The sequence below is a fragment of the Heterodontus francisci genome, chromosome 3 (genome assembly GCF_036365525.1).
Source record: "Heterodontus francisci isolate sHetFra1 chromosome 3, sHetFra1.hap1, whole genome shotgun sequence".
NCBI classification, from domain to species: Eukaryota; Metazoa; Chordata; class Chondrichthyes; order Heterodontiformes; family Heterodontidae; genus Heterodontus; species Heterodontus francisci.
The window spans coordinates 127,558,296-127,581,218 of record NC_090373.1 but is presented as its reverse complement, the minus strand read 5'-3'; the positions used below and the strand labels follow the sequence as shown (position 1 = coordinate 127,581,218).

The 22,923-nt window shown below is 42.3% G+C and overlaps 1 protein-coding gene across 4 annotated transcripts in view; it reads left to right on the top strand.

Moving 5' to 3' along the window:
• fbxl4 (F-box and leucine-rich repeat protein 4) overlaps positions 1–4,764 on the top strand; it is a 134,011-nt gene extending 129,247 nt beyond the window's left edge. For all 4 annotated transcript variants that reach the window (XM_068025930.1, XM_068025942.1, XM_068025931.1 and 1 more), the window contains exon 8: positions 55–4,764. In XM_068025930.1, coding sequence (XP_067882031.1) covers positions 55–218 — 164 coding nt within the window. In that variant the 3' untranslated portion in view covers positions 219–4,764. The remainder of the gene's footprint in view (positions 1–54) is intronic.
• Positions 4,765–22,923: the final 18,159 nt, after the last annotated feature.

The following is a 22,923-nucleotide window of genomic DNA, read 5'->3' as shown; positions in this document are numbered from 1 at the left end:
CTCCTCAAGATTATTTAACCTGTGACTTATTTTCCTTCCCAAATTTTCCTATAGGAACACGAATGGTGAGCCCTGGGGCCCTACGAAAGCTGCTACAGTACTGCAAGGAGCTCTGTCTGCTAGACGTTTCCTTCTGTTCCCAGATTGATAGTCGAGTGGTGCAAGAACTCAGTGCCAACTTCCCAAACGTGTCAATTAAGAAGAGTTACACCCAGTGACCAACCTTGCTGTTTCTCATTGCCCAAATTATTAATTAGCTCTCTTGTCTGTTTTTGGTTTCTGAGATTTAACAAAATGAATCTTAACTCGAAGCTTAATTCCTTCACCATTTGGCAGCATTCCCACGACGGTCCCTCATCCTGGGGAGGTGCCAAAAGGTGTAATTATTGCAATCATGCAGAGTGGATCTGGGCTCTCGCAACTAAATTAGTGATGACGAAATAAAGTGAATGAGTTAAAGTGGAGGCTTGCAAGGAACCAAACAGGTGTCTTTCTAATAACTCAGTAAGTATATAAAGGTAATGTAAGATGAACAACAGATCTGTCCTCAGCTGTATTCCGACTCCAAATTGCTCCAGTAAAAATGAGTAAAATTTCAAACTAGGTAAGGAATCTTTTTCTTCGCCAAACATATTTTTTAAATGCCACAAGGTTTTATACCTCTCCGTTATAGAGCAGCTGACTTTAGTGGAATGGGTGTAAAGCAGAGTTTATATAAAGGATCTTTGGACAGAAGACAGGGGTGCTTTGTTGCAAAGCTTGCATTTAAAATTTGTTTTGCATTCTGATATTTACATTGCTCACTGAGCAATGGGTCTCAAAAGTGGAGCTCCTACTACAAATTAAAACTTTCAGTGCACATTACAGTGCTGAAGGTGAGATGTTTTGATGTATATAGCAGACTTTTAAACAACCTTTGAGGGAAATCTTGGAATTTGGAAATGTCACTACACTGATATTTCTCACATTACTGATACAGTATTTCACATATCACATTATCCCTGTACAAACATCTTTTAGCCATGCTATGGGATGGAAAATTGCTAGAAAAATAAATTTATGCATGATATATTTTTCTTGTTAGTGCTTCAAAATAACTAAGTTTAATTTTCTTTATTTTAATGCAGATATAAAATCTGGTACAGGATTAGACGACAAGGAATTTGAATTAAAGACTTGATATGTTTTCGTAGAACAAGCTGAAATGTTCTTTTGGAAAGTATTTAGCTAATATTTAAAAAGAAGATAGTTTGTATTTTGATTCCCCTCCCCATTTTGATTATTAGTGAAAATGTGTTTTGCAGTGGATAAGAGTTGCTTAAAACCTGACTGCTGTATAAAATTATAGTTATATTAGCACTTGCTGTGTCAGGAACAAACTTTGGCTTTAAAAGAATAGCTTAAATCAGGAGCAAAATACTGCGGATGCTGGAAATCTGAAATGCAACCAGAAAATACTGGAAATACTCAGCAAGTCAGGCAGCATCTGTGCAGAGAGAAATAGAGTTAATGTTTCAAGTCGATGATAACAGGTCATTGACCTGAAACATTAACTCTGGCCGGAATTTTACAGCGGGCGGATGGGAGCCGGACTCTGCCTCGCCTGGAGATCCGTTCCGTATTTTACAGGTCCCCAGGCTTTAATTTTTCTGAGGCGGACTTCCACCCGCTTGAGGGAGAAAGTCCCACCTCATTGAGCCGAGAGTGGTGGCCACTGCTGGGACTGCAACCCAGCCGAAGATAGAAGAAGACGTGGAGCCAGGAGGAAAGGTAAGTTTTGGTTGCCTCACCAGGGGTAATCGGTCGGACCCCGGCAAGGCAAGGATGGTCGGTTCGGTGGAAGGGGGGCGTATTGGATGCTGGGCATAGTTGGGGTGGTGGGGCCGGCCCTCCAGAGCAGACCCCTTTCCCCACCCCCCCCCCCCGGCCTACGTAAAGGGCGGCAGAGGTGGGAGTGGGTTGGGAAAGCCTCCCACTCATTTTACGCACCCACCGCCCCGCCACCATCCCGCTCGTTGGGGTGGCATAAAATTCCGGCCTCTGTTTCTCTTTCCACAGATGCTGCCTGACCTGCTGAGTATTTCCAGAATTTTCTGTTTTTGTTATAGTTTAAATCAGGGATTTACTTATCAGATCTATATATTTCTGTATGTGTGCTTTAAAAAGAATTTCGTTTTCACTGAATATCAGCTTATTTGCACAATAAATGAGAAAAATGTGAAATATTCTTTAATATATGTTTTGGCCAACCTCTGATCTATATAATGCTCAGGTGTAAATTGTCCAATTTTCCATGGGAGTCCTCAAATTGTAGGCAATTACTTAAATGCAGAATCAAGGATACCTCTGAATGAAGACAAAGCAGTAATCCAATTTCAGATCACTTCCTGATATCTGTTTTGTTTACAATCCATGCTGTTGTAGTTCAGGTGGGTTTTTTCTTGCCTGACAGCTATTGTCCATGTGAATAGTAATCTTATTCTCCATGTATTTAATGTCTGTTACTGCTCACACAAGAGAATTAAGACTGTGATAGTGCAACTGCAGGTTTATGAAGAAATAAACTGAAATTGATTTCTGGGAAATTCAAAATCAAGTGCATTGGTATTTAGATGACCCACAAGTCACGTTATAATGACTTTAAATGTAGTGATAAGAGTAAATGTTGACATTTACATGACATCTTTAAATTGCCAGTAACCTTAAACTCTCTCAAAGCAGGTTTAAATGTTTAGATAAAGTTAAGAGATTTATTTTGAACTGCAAAAATAGAACCTTCCTTTCCTATTATCAGTAAATATTTGTACATAGTGCTAATAGGATATTGCCACCAAAATGATTTCTAAGTTACTTGTCATTAAAAACAATGCGAATGAAGAAGGACAGGAAAACTAGATTCTGTTCCCAAACTTTTTATGCATCCACTTGTACTAGCCTTGCTTTCAGTGGAAGTAACCAGTACAGATACTTAAACAACAGTCTTCTGGATCCATTTTGCATAAAACATGTTCCATGTTTTGAAATACTCTGTAAAATAATGTATTGTTCAACTGTTACTGCAATGTATTTTGGAAATCTGTGTAGCTTGTAGAGTGTTAAACTGCAATCTGTTCTCCAAATCAAGATACTACATACCATATTGCTGACAGCTACCATTTTCCTAGAGTGCTATTTGCATTAAGCAAAAAAAACCTTGTTTATAATTGTGGATCTGTACAAATAATCATTAATTTTACTTACTTGATCAACTTAATGTGTTCCCAGCACCGCCCCCCCCCCCCCCGGAAGATGTGTGCGAGTCTTAAAATGTATGGCCTGGCAAAATAATCAATCTATAATTTAATAGGATGCTGATTTTAATCCAACAAATGCACTAGCAATGGGTGTTGAAATGAACAAGCTATATGTTTGTTTTTTATTGGAAGAAAGAGGAGTGTTATGATCATTTGTCCACCCTTGTGAAATCATTGATGCATTGAAGAAGGCTTTTAGAGTGTGCTCTTTTTAAAGTTAATCCACAAGGTAAATGTCTGTAAGAGCAAATATTTTTAATTCTGGCACCTAATTGAGTCCCGTAAGAAATCTATAATGTTCCAAGCTAGAAAATCGTAAGATTTATCTTATATGTTGTCATTTATGTTGTTGCCCTTCCTCTCAAAGGCCACATAGTAAACTAGTTCAGAGTTGTCTCTTTGACCTGACATTTTTTGTTGTTTATTCAGCCTTTTATATGAGCCAGTGAAGTGACTAATTTGAAAAGGAAGGAGAGGATAGTTTTGTCAATTACCTTTGTAGTGTTAGTATTGCTTATCTACAACAACGCTGACCAGTGAGCTCTTGACTTGGAGATTGAAAATTAGCAAATTTGCTTTTCCTAATTAGATGAAGGGAAGGAAATCTGATTGGGAGGTGGATGATAGGAGGGACTATGGTCAGAGGTTATCCTCTGGACTGTTTGAGCATAGGGGCTTATGTTCCTATTGCAAGGAAGTAGACACTGAAAGAAAACCTTTTTAAAAATTAACAAGAATACTGCAGAATTAGACTTTGTAGGCTTTTATTTGTTTTCAGAATTCCAAAACTTTTCTTGTTCCTTTTAAAATTTCTGATACATCTGAGAAACCTGGTAAAAAAGTGATGGAATTAAGACATTTCTTTCACAGCATTGTGATCTAAATCTTCTCAAGACGAGTGACACACTGCAGGAGAATCAGTATGACAGGTGTTAACCGGCCACAGGGTATATTACAGCAGAAAATATGCCTTCTGTCCACCTCATCTTGCTGTCCATCTGCTTTCGGTTGGATGAGCCACAAATTTACATGGTTGTTGGAAATCATACAAGAGGTTGACAACCTGTTTTCTTACCCTCCCAATGCAGAAACAATGCAGAGAGGTGAAGAAAAATGAAGGCGAAAGAAATTCTTTCACTTAAACATTACATAAGTTATCACATCAGATGTATTTTCCAACCATTTTTAACATTAAAATACAGCTTTCTGTTGAATCTTTAGTTTACATGAGATTGCACTATATTGGTGAATGTGTTTTGTAGGAACAATTAATCCATTTTTTGACACAGTGACTTGTGCAGCGTGTTAACAAATATAACCACTTTTTAATGAATTGTATTTTTGAAGGCGTGTTACAATGCAGTACTATAATCTATAATTATTGATGTAAAAGAGAGCTTGTGTTTGATCGTTAAGAAGTCATTATTTTTATAAATGTTTCTTGTGTTAATAAAATCTTTCAGTGCTATCATCTACTTATATGAGTGCTATTTATTATTCCAAGGGTGCATTTTCAAATTCTCCGCTTGCCACTTTGCAGTTGTAATTGTTAATTGTGCCCTTGATTGTAAAGCTTTGTGGCCTAATATTAAGTGCAATAACAGTGTATTTCATTAAATAGGGGGTTTCAAAATAAATATAGCTAGGTGGATATTGGAAAAATGGGTCTGAAGATTGTTAACTTTTGAAGGAGTGTGCCAAGGAGGGGGTGAGGAGGGGGAGTTGCACTATTGATTAGGGAGGACATCACGGCAGTACTTAGAGAGGATATCCCGGGGGGAATGTCTGGCGAGGCCATATGGGTAGAACTTAGAAATAAGAAAGGGGTGATCACTTTGATGGGATTATACTATAGGCCCCCCAATAGTCAGAGGGAAGTGGAGGAGCATATAGGTATGGAAATCACAGATAGGTGTAGGAATTATAGGGTTGTAATAGTAGGTGATTTTAACTTCCCTAATATTGACTGGGACTGCCTTAGTGCTAAGGGATCAGATGGGGAAGAATTTGTTAAGTGTGTCCAGGCCAGTTTTCTGAAGCAGTATGTGGATGGCCCTACTAGAGAAGGGGCTACACTCAACCTCCTTTTAGGAAATGAGGATGGGCAGGTGGTTGATGTGTCAGTGGGGGAGCACTTTGGGACCAGTGACCATACTCTATTAGCTTCAAGATAGTTATGGAAAAGGATAGGACTAGTCCACAGGTTGAAGTCCTAAATTGGGGAAGGTTAATTTCGATGGCATCAGACAGGAACTCTCAGAAGTTGAATGGGAGAGGCTATTTGCAGGTAAAGGGGCGTCTGGCAAGTGGGAGGCTTTTAAAAGTAAGATAGGAGGAGTTCAGGGCCGGCATGTTCCTGTTAGATGGAAAGGCAAGGCTGACAAGTTTAGGGAACCTTGGTTGACAAGGGATATTGAGGGTCTGGTCAGGACAAAGAAGGAGGTATATGTCAGGTATAGGCAGCTGGGATCCTCCCTAGAGGAGTATAGAGGATGTAGGACTACACTTAAGAAGGAAATTGGGAGGGCGGAAAGGGGCCATGAGATTTCCCTGGCAGGTAAGATAAAGGAGAATCCTAAAAGATTCTATAAGTATATTAAGAGTAAAAGGGTAGCAAGGGAGAGAGTAGGTCCCCTTAAGGATCAGTGTGGTAATCTATGTGTGGATCCATGGGCGAGGTCTTAAATGAATACTTCTGATCTGTATTTACCATGGAGAAGGTCATGAAAGCTAGTGAGTTCAAGGGAGGGAACAGCGATATCTTGGAGCATATCAACATTACAAAGGAGGAGGTGTTGAAGTTTTTGAAATGCATTAGGGTGGATAAATCCCCAGGGCCTGACCAGGTGTATCCTAGGATGTTATGGGAAGCAAGGGAGGAGATTGCTGGGGCCCTGGCAGAGATTTTTGTATCATCGTTAGCCACGGGTGAGGTACCGGAAGACTGGAGGATAGCTAATGTTGTGCCTTTATTTAAGAAGGGCAGCAGGGATAAGCCAGGGAACTACAGGCCGGTGAGCCTTACATCAGTGGTGGGAAAGTTACTGGAAGGGATTCTGAGGGACAGGATTTATATGCATTTGGAAAGGCATGGTCTGATTAGGGATAGTCAGCATAGCTTTGTGTGTGGGAAATCATGTCTCACGAATTTATAGAGCATAGAACATTACAGCGCAGTACAGGCCCTTCGGCCCCCGATGTTGCTCCGACCTGTGAAACCATCTGACCTAAACTATTCCATTTTCATCCATATGTCTATCCAATGACCACTTAAACGCCCTTAAAGTTGGCGAGTCAATTTGATTGAGTTTTTCGAGAAGGTGACGAAGAGGATTGATGAGGGCAGGGCGATGGACGTTATCTACATGGACTTTAACAAGGCCTTTGACAAGGTCCCACATAGTAGGCTGGTCCAGAAAGTTCGAACACGTGGGATCCAGGGTGAGCTAGCAAATTGGATACAAAATTGGCTTGGTGATAGGAGGCAGAGGGTGGTAGTGGAGGGTTGTTTTTCAGATTGGAGGCCGGTGACCAGTGGTGTGCCGCAGGGATCGGTGCTGGGCCCTCTGTTGATGTCATATATATTAATGACTTGAATGTGAATGTAGGGGGCGTGATTATAAGTTTGCAGATGACACCAAACTTGGTGGTATCGTGGACAGTGAAGAAGGTTGTCTGAGGTTACAACAAGATATAGATAAAGTGGGCAAGGGATTGTCAAATGTAATTTAACGCAGACAAGTGCAAAGTGATGCATTTTGGGAGGTTAAACCAGGGCAGGACATATACAATGAATGGCAGGGCCCTGGGGAGTGTTGTTGAGCAGAGAGACCTTGGGGTGCAAGTACATAGTTCCCTGAAAGTGGCAACACAGGTAGACAGGGTGGTGAAGAAGGCGTATGGCGTGCTTGCCTTCATCGGCTGAGGTATTGAGTACAAGAGTTGGGACGTCATGTTACAGTTGTACATAACGTTGGTTCGGCCGCATTTGGAGTACTGTGTGCAGTTCTGGTTGCCACACTACAGGAAAGATGTGATTAAGCTAGAGAGGGTGCAGAAAAGATTCACAAGGATGTTGCCTGGTTTGGAGGGCTTGAGTTATAAAGAGAGATTGGATAGGCTGGGTCTGTTTTCCCTTGAGCGAAGGAGGCTGAGAGGGGACATGATAGAGGTATATAAAATTATGAGAGGCATAGATAGGGTAGATAGCCAGAGTCTGTTTCCCATGGTAGGGGTGACCAAACCTAGAGGGCATAGATTTAAGGTGAGAGGGAGGAGGTTTAAAGGGGATCAAAGGAGTAAATTTTTCACACAAAGCATAGTAGGTATCTGGAATGAGCTGCCAGAGGAGGTAGTGGAGGCAGGAACAATAGCAACATTTAAGAGGCATCTGGACAGGTACTTCAACGAGCAAGGCATAGAGGGATATGGTATTAATGCAGGCAGGTGGAATTTGTAGGCATTATGGTCGACATGGACACGGTGGGCCGAAGGGCCTGTTTCTATGCTGTATGATTCTAAAAGGTCTCACTCAAAAGTTGATAGCACCCATGATCAGAAGCTTTAAAATAAGCTTAAAATTAAAGACAGGTACTTTGATGTCAATGCAAATGAATTTCAGACATTCAGTGGCATGAAAGTGACATAACTCTGGAGTCAAGTACTGTCGAAAGTACAGTAAAGTATGAAGCCGGGTTTTAAAATTGGTCAGGCAGTCTCTTGGACCGTCTGAGCAATTTTTAGCCTTGCTATAATGTATTTTAATATTCTGAAAGTGTGGATATTTTTGCTCACAGTCCAAAAAGGTTCAATTTTCCTGCCTCAGCATTGGAAAGGACCAAAGTACCTAAAGGATACTGTGCCCGTAAGACCCACACTTATCAAAATTTCCTGTCCCAAGTTAAGCCCCAGCATTTCCCTGCACAAGGCACTCCTCTGACTGGCCCTGGTACCAGAAACCAGAGCACGAACAGCCATCCTTGGAGTCTTCTGGCTAAACAACAACAGCCTGCATGTCTGAAGACTCACTATGAAAGTTTTTCTTTAAATATTAAACTTACTTTGGGGCTCTTTAGCATGTTACCTTCCGTTGTCAAACCCTCTAACCAACTTTATAAGGTGTTCCACAATCGTAAGTCCAGGTGAAATAAACCAGGAATAGCTCTTCCTATTGTAGTCACAAGATATTGTCGTGCAGAACCCACCCCCACCGCCCCCCCCCCCCCCCCGCCCCTCAACTGCCAAGAATGAGGCACATTAATTTTGTCATATGAACATTGATTTGAAAACTGTTGCTGAAGTGAAGAAAGGACTTGTTTAAAAAAATAAATCACCAGGCCCTTGGCTGGAATGATATTTGCACATTAACAGACAGTTACTTCCCTTGTCCAGTTTACCCACATTGGACTTTGAGCACCAGACATTGAAGGTGAGAGAGCTCAAATTTCAGGATGACGGATGGCCAAATCCACAAACAGAGGTGGTCAGACCAACTGTTCACATGACTAGCCTGCTTGGAAACCTGACTTTTCTGAATTGTACAAAGAGTTTTGAACAGAGAAACTGCAGTATGCTCCTGCACTGAAGAAGACCTCTCCTGTCTGGCTCTCCCTCTCTTTCTCACGGAACTCCAGATCCACATGAACCCCAAGAGAGAAAGGTCTCCTCCAGCAAACGAGGTTTAAGAAGAATACTGGGTTCCAACGAAGAACAAGATCTACCTACAATCAAGCACTCGAAAGTGAGCTCCAAGAACCGTAACAACAACTCTGCAGATACTGCCTCAAACATTTCCACTTTATTTTTCTTCTGCTCTTTTCTGTCTGTATTTGCATGTGTGTATTGCATATGTATGTCAGCATGGTGCATGGCGTGTATCCGTAAGCGTTAACCGAATTAGAGTTTAAGTTTAATAAATATAAACTTTTTTTCTTTAAACCTGAGAGAGCCTGTTTTTGCTGGTTTCTTTGCCTTATAATTGGAAAGTGGTTAACAAGGATTCACCAAGAGTGAGCTAAAAACACAGTGGCCTGAATTTACTGAGTGCGCCACACTTCGCGACGTCACACTCTAAGAACGGCGTGCATCGCGGGCGGATGGGCCGTCCCTGAGCCCCTGCAATATTACTTGTGGGGGCACATTTAAACAGAGGGGGCCGAGCAGCCGCCCCGATGACGTAGAGTGGGCAGCCTCCACGACTCTGACAACGGCATCCGGCACCACCGCGCAGGCGCCAGCGCCATTTTTAAAGGGCTTTAAGCCCACACAAATAAGTTTAATTTTTAAAAGGTATAAAATAAAAGATTTTCAATACATTGAAAGACAAGTGATGGAAGCCCTTCCCCCCTCCCTCACCAATGGTCAATCCAGGCAATGAAATGACCATCAGTTGATTGTTCACATACCCGGACTTTCCCCCTCAACCTTCAATATTTTGCCCTTCAACCCCTTCCCACCATCCCCACAAACAACAAAGATCGATATCCCCGCTCATCCACCCCTCCCACCCTGAAAGTTTTATTACTTCCCCCTCCCCACCAGGTTATCGCCCAGAACTCTGTATGGAGTTCCCAAGGCGCGCGGAGCACCAATGGCGGCCATAATATTGGAGTGGGACGGCCGCCGCCTGCAGATAAGTTTATTCAAATATTTTACATGTTGATTTACATGTGCTGATGAAGGGCCTGCCGCCTCATGGCTGGGTGGGGTGGTGGTGGGTGCCGCACAGAGGTCCCGCTGCAGCCGGTAATATGTGGCAGACCCTTCTCAATGTCGTGGGTCGAGGCAGGCCTCTCCCCGCAGCATTTTACTGGCCGCCGCGTCGTGAACTGCAGCATTGAAGGGCCAGTCAAATTCAGTCCAGTGTGTTTAAAAATAAAACCCTGTTACAGTAAGTCCAGCTGAAAGGGAATCCCAGACCTCTTTTTCACCCTGGTCGTAACAGTCCCTTCTTTACTGAGCGGGTGTGCCCTGATTTTCCCTATAGGTTTTCCCTTTAGTTCCAGCTGTAAGCGCTTAAATGCCCTGCTTTGTTGCAATGGAACCACACAGATCTCTGGGGCTCACTCCTACATATACCACCTTCCTTTTTGGCTGGAGGAGGGCCCCCTGTGTCTCCTGCTTTTCTTCCCCTCCCAGGACTGCTTGAGCTTCTTTCATCTTCCCACCCTCTGTCCTTTTCGGATTTGTGGGGGTGATGAGGAAAGGTTTTCCCCTGGGAAGCTGACTTATAAATGAGAGCAAACTCATCAGCCAGGACTGCTGCCTGCCGGGCTTTATGAGCCTTTTGTTCCTCCACATGTGTCTTTATGGAGAGCGGGGGAGAGTTTTTCAATTCCTCTAACAAAATTACTTCTCTGAGATTCTCATAGCTGAGCTGTACTTTAAGAGCCCTCAGCCACTGGTCAAAAGCCAGCTGCTTATTTTTCTCAAATTCCAGGTAAGTTTGATCAGCTTGCTTGTGGAGGGTTCTAAACTTTTGGCAATGGACTTCCAGTACTAACTCATATGCCCTGAGGATAGCATTTTTTGTCAGTTCATAATTTGATGAACTCTCATCTGGCAACAGGGAATAAACCTCCTGGGTTTTTCCAACCAATATACTCTGTAACAGCAGAGTCCAAGCCTCAGCTGTCCACTTTAACTGCCTTGCCAGTTTTTCAAAAGACACAAAAAATGCTTCCATGTCTCCTTCATTAAATTTTGGGATCAGTTGGGAAAGTTTTAACAATTCTGTACCCAGCCCTGAATTACGCTCCTCCATATTGGCCATGCTTTCACTGGGGTTACTCTGTCACCACCTAGTTAAGTCATCTCAGCTCTCTTCGCATTCTTTCTGGAAGGTTCTTTCTCTTTCTCCCCTCTCACTCTTTCTCTTTCCCTGTCTTCTAATTCCAGCTTCCTCTGTTCCAATTGTATCTTTACTATCAATACCCTGTCAGAGTCTACTTCTAACCCTGTTTCTGCTTCTTCAATTCAAGGGAAAAATGGTTGGCTACTTGACTTAGGAGTTCAGACTTCCTGGCCTTGCCATGTACAATGATCCCACACTGCTCAACCATTTTCTTCAACTCCTCCATAAACAGGGCTTTTAACTTATTCCAAGTTACTTCACCCTGGCTTGGGGAGCTATTAGCTTCAGTCGCAGACATGTTAGTATTGTAGCACACACAACCAAAGAAAACCTGTATTGAAATCTTTTCTCTTTTTGAGTTTGGGATCAATTTGGTTTCCCACTTCCAATTTCCCATTTGTCTGTGGATCAAATCTCAGATGCTAGCCCCCAAATTTCTGTTACGACCAGGTGAGAAGGGGTCTGGGGGGGTTCCCTTTCAGCCATTGCCTGGTTTAATCGTAACAGGGTTTAATTTGAAAACACCGAGTTTTTAGCTCCCCCTTAGTGAATCCTTGTTCACTGCTCCAATTGTAAGGCAAAGAAATCAAACAGGTTTCCTTAGATTTAAACAAGAAAGGTAGAAGTTTATTAATCTTAAACTCTAATCCAGTTAATGATTACGAATATGCGACGCGACCGCGCTAGCATGCATACACGATAAACACACACGCAGATAGAGACAGAAAAGTAGAAGGAATAAAGGAGAAAGGTTTGAGGCAATATCTGGTAGTTACAGTCCTTTGAGTTCAATGTGGAGTCTTTGGTTGCCGGTAAGTCTTGCAATTCGTTGGGGCCCAGTTCATGCTTCAACTTATTCTGATGTAGGAGTCTTTTCTCGCTTGAGGTTTACATGTCTTCCTTGGGTCCGGTGGCTTGGGAGAAAGTGCAAGAGAGACACACAGCCAGGCGAGAGACTTGCTTGTTTCAGTTTCAGTTGCACACTGCCTTCTGAATTCAAACTGTCCTGTGGCTAGTTCAAAAAAACCTGGACCAGCCAGCTAATCATGTGACCAGCTGGTTTAACGAGTCCTGACTTTGTGGATTGTATCATCTTAGCAAGGCCTGGAATGTGCTTCCTTACACCTTCACTGTCTGGTGATCAAAATCCATTTGGGTTAATTGGAGCAGAGAATAGCCCTTTGTCTCCACAAGCAACATCTCTTAGTTTGCAAATGTCCTTCCAGCCCAGTGTCTGGTGATCTTCAAACAAGTAATTTCTTCACTCCAGCCACAGTTTAAAATCAATGTTCATATGGCAAAATTAATATGCCTCATTGTTGGCAGGTGGAGGTCTGCATGACAGGGTGTAAGGATAAACCCAGCAACTACAGGCCAGTCCGTTTAACCTTGGTGGTGGGAAAGCTTTTAGAAGTCAAAATTAACAGTCATTTAGACAAATGAGGATTAATTAAGGAAAGCCAGCGGGGATTTGTGAAAGGCTAATCATGTCTAACTAATTTTCTTGAGTTTTTTGATGAGGTAACAGAGAGGATTAATGGGGGTAATGCGGTTGATGTGGTGGACATGGACTTCCAAAAGGCATTTGATAAAGTGCCATATAATAGACCTGCCAGGAAAATTGAAACTCATAGAATAAAAGGAACAGTGGCAGCATAGATACAAAGTTGGCTGAGTGACAGAAACAGAGTAGTTGTAAATGGTGTTTTTTTTTGGACTGGAGGAAGGTATACAGTGGCATTCCCCAGGGATTGGTAGTAGAACCACTGTTTTTCTTGATTGATATATATATATCAATCAATCAAATAAATGACCTCGACTTGAATGTCCAGAGCATAATTTCAGAATTTGCAGATTACACAAAACTTGAAAGTATTGTGAACTATGAGGAGGATACTGAAAGACCTCAAGAGGGCATAGACAAGCTGGTTGAATGGGCAGGCACATAGTAGATGAAATATAGTGCAGAGAAATATGAAATGATACATTTTGGTAGGAAGAACGAAGAGGGGCAATATAAAATAAAGTGTGCAATTCTAAAGCAGGTGCAGGAACAGAGAGACCTGGGGGTATATGTGCACAAATCATTGAAGGTGGCAGGGCAGAGCTGAGAAAGTGGTTAAAAAGGTACATGGGATCCTGTGTTTTATAAATATAGGCATAGAGTACAATAGCAAGGAAGTTATGATGAACCTTTATAAAATACTGGTTCAGCCTCAACTGGAGTACTGTGTCTAATTTTGGGTATCACACTTTAGGAAGGATGGAAGGATCTGAGGCTTTAGAAAGGGTGCAGAAAAGATTTATGAAAGTTGTTTCAGAGATGAGGGACTTGAGTTACATGGATAGATTGGAGAAGCTGGGGCTGTTTTCCTTAGACAAGGGAAGGTTGAGAGGAGATTTGATAGAAATGTTCAAAATCATGAGTCTCGACAGAGTAGGTAGGGAGAAACTGTTCCCATTGGTGGAAGGGTTGAGAACAAGAGAACACCGAAGTGAATAGCAAAAGAACCAACGGCGACATGAGGAAAAACTTTCTTATGCAATAAATGGTTAGGATCTGGCATGCACTGCCTGGGGGTGTGGTGGAGGCAGATACAATTCTGGCTTTCAAAGGGGAATTGAATAAACACCTGAAGAGAAAAAATTTGCAGGGCTACAGTGAAAAGGCTGGGAGTGGGACTAGCTGATTTACTCTTGCAGAGAGCTGGCATGGACACGATGGGCTAAATAGCCTCCTTCAGTGCTGTAGCCATTGTATGATTCTGTGTGATCAAATACACCATGAACCAAAATTTCTGCCTTTGCTAATTTTAGCATTAAGTAGAGGTCATTAAAAAGTTATAGAATACCAGTTTCTAGGCACTTCTAGTTATCTACTACAATGTACGAAGCCAAGAATTTCTTCTTTCTACAAGGCCTAGTACTAAATCTTTTATAAATGTGTATGTTGATTCTGTCTTCTCTGTTATGATGTTTAACTGTCATCTGTATTGAGCCATTTCAATTTTCTTTTCAGTCCTTTCTAATTGATCTTTCATACAGTACAGCAACACATTTTATACAATCCAAATATAGCAAAATGAATTTTCTAACATGCAGCCACTGTGAAATTTCTGAACTTACTTCATTATATACACAGAAAAATAAAATTTAACACAGAATAAATATTTAAGATTCCAAGAAAGTAAATTTGCTCACAGGCTTTGTTCCCAGAAAGTCCTTTCACTTTGTTCCCATCCACCCTCAATTTAAGCAATGTGATAAAAGCTGTTGGACCATTGAATATCCTGGACACATTGTACGTACTTCCTACCCACCTCCCAAATTATTTACAAACCCTACCTGGGCAGCTGATTCGCATGTTTTGAGTCCATCTGTTGAATGGAATTACAAATTCCACAGGACACTGAATGACTATGGTGGCAGTGACTACATCAACTGGCTTCTGTCTCCTACCATTTGAAGGGCTCCTGATGTTTCCAATACACATAAAAACCAACTAGCTGATTCCTCACAGTGGATGTCTCCAGGTATTTCCAATGCATACATCAACAAGACCAGTCAGCTGACTCCCAATGAGATTACAACTACTAATACTTAAGTAAATCAGCCAGAGGGTTCCCAATGCCACCAGTGCTTAGGCAGGTCTAACAGCTGAATTCAGATGTTTTATTTTATGAAACACATGGTTAGAAAACAAGCTGAAAACAGAGCAGCAAAGCCAGAAATATATCTATAGAGCCAATCAAGCCATGGAGTGGAGAGGAGAAATTCTAAATAACACCAGAAAGGTCCAGAGTATAAGCTCAACAACAACAACTTATATTTATATAGCACTTTTAACGTAATGAAGTGTTCCAAGGCACTTTACAGGAGGATTATAAAACTAAGTTCAACACCGAGGCACTAAAGGAGATATTAGGTCAGATGACCAAAAGTTGCACAAGACCCCAGAATTAGAGGAGCACAGATATCTTGGAGGATGTGGGGCTGGAGGAGATTACAGAGATAGGGAGGGGCGAAGCTGTGGAGGGATTTGTAAATAAGGATGAGAATTTTAAAATCAAGACGTTGCTTGACCGGGAGCCAATGTAGGTCAGCGAGCATAGGGGTGATAGGAGAACAGGACTTGATGCAAGTTAAAACACTGGCAGCAGAGTTTTGGATGACCTCAAGCTTATGGAGAGTAGAATGTGGGAGACCAGCCAGAAGTGTAATGGAATGGTCAAGATTAGAGGTAATGTAGGTATGAATGAGGGTTTCAGCCACAGATGAACTGAGACAGGGGTGAAGTCCGGTGATGTTACAGAGATAAAAATAGGCAGTCTTAGTGATGGCACAAATATGATTTCAAAAGTTCATCTCAGGGTCAAATGTGACACCAAGGTTGTGAACAGACTGGCTTAAGCTCAGAATGTTGCCAGGGAGTGGAATGGTGTCGGTAGCTAGGGAATGGAGTTTGGAGTGGAGACCAAAAACAATGACTTCGGTCTTCCCAATATTTAGTTGGAAGACATTTCTGCTCATCCAGTACTGGATATCGGATAAGTAGTCTGATAATTTAACAACAGTGGAGGAGTCGAGAGAAATGGTGTTAAGGTAGAGCTGAGTGTCATCAGCATACATGTGAAAAATAATGCCATGCTTTTTGATGATGCTCACAAAGGAAAAGTGAAGGTTTGGGTGCTAAGTTTTTGAATAAACTGGGACAGCAAGGAATCCACTTACTGGGCTGGATTTTGTAGTCCCACCGCCGGGAGCGGCAGCAGACGCAGAACATGGTGGCTGTCCTCATGGGACCCACGCTGCCGCGATTACACACGCTATAATGCAGAGTTCACCCCTTTCCCCCACCCCATATCCATCCGAGTCCAGAGTTCACCCCTTTCCACTCCCACCCATCCGAGTCCAGAGTTCACCCCTTCCCATTCCCACCCATCCAAGTCCAGAGTTCACCCCTTCCCATTCCCACCCATCCGAGTCCAGAGTTCACCCCTTTCCACTCCCACCCATCTGAGTCCAGAGTTCACCCCTTCCCATTCCCACCCATCCGAGTCCAGAGTTCATCCCTTTCCACTCCCACCCATCCGAGTCCAGAGTTCACCCCTTTCCACTCCCACCCATCCGAGTCCAGAGTTCACCCCTTCCCACTCCCACCCATCAGAGTGCAGAGTTTACCCCTTCCCATTCCCACCCATCAGAGTGCAGAGTTCACCCCTTCCCACTCCCACCCATCAGAGTGCAGAGTTTACCCCTTCCCATTCCCACCCATCAGAGTGCAGAGTTCACCCCTTCCTCACCTCGGTGGTACCAGCTTTCTCTGGACAGGAAAGTGTGAGTGCCGCACGTCGTGCTGAAGATCAAGAACTGATGGTAAGATCGCTGCATTTTGCATTTTAATACATGCAAATATGTAATTTAAATATGCTAACTCGGGTCCCGTCATTAAGGGGCAGAGGGGCCACCACAGAGCTTCCCCACCGCCGGGAAGATCTGGCCCCGCAATCCCGGCGTCAGGTTCCATGGCGGCCGCTGGTGCTCCGATTCTCTGCCCCCCCCCCCCCCCCCTCCACGGAACCCGACATCAGCCTGGGAACAAAATCCAGTCCTACACTGTGATACATGAAGTACTGCCCACCACCAAGAGTGAAGAGAGGTAAGAGTTAAATTCAAATCTTAGATGAGATGGAAAACTCTGATGGAGAATGTTAATATTCCTGCAGATGCAAATTAATCTAAGCTGCCACATGGGAAGTAGCATTTTGCTGTTTCCTACAATATGCATATTTCCCCAAGGTTTTGTTTTTTTAAGCTTTTAAATGGAACAGTATTTTCCCCCTGAAATAAATAGATATAATTATCTCCATTTGTATCCCTAAAACACCCAGTCAAATTTAACAACTGCTGGCTTATTCTGAATTGCATGTGTGTGTTTGAGTGGGGAGAGGCAAGAGGGCTTCCTGTATAATTAAAAGTAAAACTGAAGTGATCAATTCATGTCCCAATTACAAAGAAACCTAATTGTAATAAAAGCCTTACTATATACTAGATTTGGGGACAAATGAACAAAGTATTGTAATTATTGTAAACAAAATAAAATCAATGTGCTGTCCACAGCCAATTTGGATTTGATCAATTTCTACCATATTTTAAAAGTAAATGAGGACTTGGGGTGATTTTGACATTTATCAGAGTCATTTTAGTGACCACAAGAAAATGAGTTATATTAGCAGCTGTCATAGATTTGGTTTGTTTGGAAAATAATTTTGAAAAATTGCATTAGTGCCTTACCACACCTTCCAAAACATCTTCAAGCATTGCACATGCAATAAAGCAAGTTTAAAGTTCCAAATTTTGTATTGGTAAAATGGATCAGTCATTTTTTGCCAATAATACCCACAAATAAGTTTAATGAAGGATACTGGGAGAAATAACTCTGAATAAATTATATATATATATATATATAAGTTGTTGTTACTCTTTGAAAAGCACCATGGGATCTTTAACATTCACCTGAACTATTGCAACAGACAGACAGGGCTTGGATTAATGTTTTATCCAAAGGATAGCACCTCCAGCAATGTAGTTCTCTGTGCTGTGCTGTGCTGTACTATACTGAATTGTCATTGCATGATGTAATTTATCCTACATGTTCAGCAGTAATGCAAAGCAATTTCTGCTTCATGCTTATGCTAAACGTACAATACACATCCAGAGTCAGGGCCCAACCCAGGAGTAAAGAGGAGGGACTCCCAGAGAAAAGTGGTTGGCACTGCTTGGATTGACACTGCACAGAAATTCAATACAACATCAAACCTGGTTTAAAAAGTACTTTGGGGTCCATTTGATCCATCTCACTTATTAGTCCCACCTGTCATTAATTAAATGCTTAGAGGCTGCTCCTTTATGGAGTCTCACTCGCTTGGTTGGGGAATCAGGTTAGGCCCTGACACTGGATTTAATAATCCTTTTACACGATAACTTCAGTATCCCTGCAAAGCAAAACCATTTTTCACTGATATTTGTGTTGGAGTACTGATGAGCAAACTTAGTCATTTCCACACCATGGCAGATGGAAGAAAGCTGCAGTTCTAACAAGACAAGCAGAAGAAAACCTCAATTCAACCAACACAGCAACTTGTATTTACATAGCTCCTTTAACCTAATAAAATGTCCAAGGTCCTTCAAAGGAGTGTTATAAAGCAAAATTTGATACCGAGACACATAAGGAGCTATTAGGACAGATGGCCAAAAGCTTGGTGAAAAAGGTAGGTTTTAAAGACTATCTTAAAGGAGGAAAGTGAGGCAGAGAGATTTCAAAAAGAAATTCCAGAGCTGAGACTCCAAGCAGTTGAAGGCACAGCCACCAATAGTAGAGCAATTAAAATGGGGATGCTCAAGAAGCCAGAATTGGATGAGTGCAGATATCTCAGAGGATTGAGGGTCTAGAGATTACAGATATTGGGAGGGGCAAGACCATGGAGGGATTTGAAAACCAGGACGAGAATTTTAAAATCGAGGTGTTGCTTGATGAGGAACCAATGTAGGGTGGATTGCCGAGATCAGAGTGCGTCGCCACGATATACTGTATGCTCATAAAATTCAGCCCAATGTTTCAGGCTGGTGACTTTTCACCTTTCTAATAAAAGGTCATCAACCAGCAACATTAATTCTGTTTCTCTCTCTAAAGATGCTGCCTGTACTTAGGATAGATGAATAGTTGGACTCATTTCATTTTTGCTATCGATTCACTGGAGGCTGCTGGAACATTTTCAATTGTAGGAAGAGTACGTTGACAGTCGCTTGGGATCAAGAGGAGTTATGGATTACTAGAGTTTTGGTTGGCTGCTTTAGGAAATCAGAGAGGAACTCCCAGAGATTTTCCTGAACTGGTTGCAGGAATGTCTCTTTTTACCTCTCCCAGTTGATTGCTTGGTGGGTCTACATTGTTGCACTGTGTCTGAATGGGTCAGCTTTAGACCTAATGGTTTTTCCCCACCTGTTTCATATGTTTGCATGTTCCCTCATAACTACCTGAGTGTTTTAAAATTGAATATTATTTATTTGTAATGTTCCTAGTTCATTTTCTCTGCCCCACATTTTTGGAATTAGACCAAAAAAATATATATTTCATGTGGAATTGTTGATGTGTGCAGATTAGACTAATCTTGATGCAATGCTATCTTTTGTCAGGATGGTTTAGCTTTTCCAATTGCCTATACTGTTGTTGGATTGATCAACAGGCAAATGGGCATGCATTCTATAGATGGAGATTTAGCATGCAGTCATACCCTCTGTTCCGAATTCAGATTTGCTCTTTGAAATGTCTTGGGCTGAATTTTACGCCGCTCCAGCAGGTTGGATGGTGGCGTGGGGGCAGCGTAATATTGAGCAGGAGGCTCCAGGAGGCCTATCTGCCCCACCGCCGCCTCCGGCCAAGTTTACGACGTCGGGTGGGGGGTGGGAAATGGCCTGCCTGCCTGAGGCCAATCAAGGCCCTTAAGTGGCCACAATGGCCACTTAAGGGCCCTCGTCTGCCTCCACGGGTATTTTACCAGTGGCAAGTGGGCGTGCTGGGGACATGAAAGGCCGCCCAGCAATAGCTGCTGGCCTTTCCGCGCCCCAGTGGGGGCTGATTGGCTGGCAGCTCACTGAGGTGGGACCTCCTCCCTTAAGCGGGTAGAAGTCCCGCCTTGGGACAATTAAAGCCCGGGGACCCTTAAAATGCGGGACGGATCCCCGGGCTAGGCGGAAGCGGGTTCGCCAACGACTTTCATGTCGGTGGCGAATTCCCATCCGCCTAAGGTAAAATCCAACCCCTTGAGTCCCCAGTGTGGTGGAGACTTATCCCATTTTGCATATTATCATGAAAGTCAAATGAAACATATTGCACTAAGTTTGTATATCTCTTTTTCCCTGTGGAACAACTTTGATATTCACCCTTCCATGTTTGAGTATTGCTGAAAATAGAGTAATGTTGTCAAAGCTTTTCGCCTTGCACTCATCAGGGCATTCCGCAAGAATAACCAACGTAAGGGAAAGCAACAACTTATACTGCATGAGAAGAGAGTGCTGATTGGTTGGCAAATGAACTCTGATTGTTAGAGGCGTTGCCATAGAGAAAGCACCAGTTTACGGTGACTGACCGTTCACAACTAACAGGATGCTGCTGTCAAGCCAAAAAGACGTCCTACCTATCACACAAATAAGTAATGTGATATATGAATTTCAATGCCAGTGTGATGCTAGGTATATAGGCCGTATGTCCCAAAGACTGGCAGATGCTATCAAACAACGTCCCTTCTGCTATTTGGAATGGACAAGGTATGGGTCTTACCCAACCAGCCCGTGCTTGCAAAACGCAAAACACAGTGCCCAACATTAAATGTGATTCTGCAATTGGACAACATTTGCTAAGTAATCCACAGTGTGCTAAGAATTACACTGACAACCAATTTAAGATTGTCAGTAGGGCTCGCAGTGTGGCGCATTTGCGCGTACTGGAAGCTACATATATTAATACAAAGGGCCCTGTTCTTTGCAGACAGAAAGAATATGTACAAAATTGTGCCTGTTTCAGGGCAATACCTTGACCAATCAGAGTCAGGCTGCCTGGTTTAAATTTCAAACAAAGTTTGGCAGTTAACTGTCAGTCACCGTAAACTGTTGCATTCTCCATGGCAATGCCTCTACCAATCAGAGTTCACTTGCCAACCAATCAGCGCTCTCTTGTCATGCAGTATAAGTTGTTGTTTTCCCTTACATTGTTATTCTTGCGGATTGTCCTGATGAGTGCAAGACGAAAAGCTTCGACAGCCTGTCTCTATTTTCAGCAATTCTCATGTTTCATGGCTCTCTCATTTGCTGCAGGCTGACTCAATCAAATCCTTCACTCTCCTATGAACCAAGTATTTTCTTAAAAATTATGACATTATTTTATCAAATTGGCAGATCTGCTGTTTGCTTTCTACACCACAAGCCATGCATTGAGTGTCTAGGCAGAGTTTGAGGCTGCAGTTGTTTTGCATGGATTGATTCCGGAAGGTGAGTTTATTTTAAGCTGTATTCTATTTTACTTTCTGTGGGCATGGTGAGCTTGTTTCACTTTGTTAATATAAAAGCAAAATACTGCAGATGCTGGAAATCTGAAATAAAAACAAGAAACGCTGAAAATACTCAGCAGGTCTGGCAGCATCTGTGGAGAGAGAAGCAGAGTTAACGTTTCGGGTCAGTTCTGATGAAGGGTCACTGAAAAGTTAACTCTATTTCTCTCTCCACAGATGCTGCCAGACCTGCTGAGTATTTCCAGCATTTCTTGTTTCACTTTATGTTTGATGAATGAGGAACTATTTGGGCTGCAATTGTCATATTATTAGCTAACAAATGTCTGTGAAATAAACAATTAAAACTTCTCTATTGTACCTACCTCACACCAGTGTAGTTGTATTGTTGGTCTGAGATTGCAGTTCAGTGTTTGAGAGGGTGCAGCAGAATTCACACCCACTTGTATATATTCTGGACTTGGTCCTTAGTCCATTCATATTCGACATGAAGCTACAGGCAATCAGGTCCACTGCAATTATCTTTATCACACTAAACCAACTGAATTAAGTCTTTGTTCTTCCTGTATATTTCCCATTAGGTTCCATAATAGGATTTTTAATTGACCTGTTTGTTGTTGCTTTCCAGTTCTTTGGGGGCTTCTGGTTATTCCACCTTGCTCAGTGTGAAAGGAGTAATTATAGAAGGTCGCTGAACAGGGAGAATGATGTATTCTTTTCATATACCCCAGATGAAACTTATTTGCAGAAGATCTCCCTTTTTTGATTTATTAAGTATGGAGACAGAGTGGATTGTGCTAGTCCCACTCTTCACAGTTGGTCCTTGGGTCTGTTCTGGCGCTGTAATTGGTGATGCCACAGTTCTAGAGGATTCTGTATTTTTCTGTCTCTTTCTCATTATGCAGTGGGAGGGGATATCTGCCACAAGCATTGTTCTGCTTGTTTTTGTCCCTTCTCCTCACCTCCCTTCCTCTGCCCTTCCCTCTAGATATTGCTATTTGCCCATTTTCCTCAGAATTTCATTCTCACACAGGTGATGCATCCACTTATGTTTCCAAATACTTGATGCCTCTTATTAGACTAGTCCTTTAGATGCCTGAAGATCCCTCCTAAGACATTTTCAAATGTAAATTCCCTGACCTAATGTATGGGTTCTAAGCAATCTGTCACTATCAAGTCTGAATGGATCTCCCAGGTTTCTTCTGAGCTCTCATCCATACTCTCATCATAATGTCTTAGTTTGTGACTTGTAACTTCAACTATGCTGTTGATGTACTTAATTTTGCCTCAGACATTTGATTGTTACTAACTCACAATTAGGCTTGTTATTTTTTAAATATTTATTCTTGGGATGTGAGCCTCACTGGCAAGGCTGGTATTTAATGCCTATCCCTAGTTACCGTGAAACGATGATGGTGGTGGACCGTCTTCTTTAACCATTGTAGTCCATATGATGTAGGTGCTGCCACATTGCTGTTCCAGGATTTTGACACAACAACTATGAAGGAATGCTGATATATATCCGAAATGTAATGGTATGTGACTTGGTGAGGAAATTGGAGGTGATGGTGTTTACAATGCATCTGCTGCCCATGTATTGTAGATTATAGAGGTTGTGTGTTTGGGAGGTGATACCAAAGAAGTCTTGGGGGTGAGTTGCTGCAGTGCATCCTGTAGATAATTAACACTGCAGGTATGATATACTGGCAGTTCA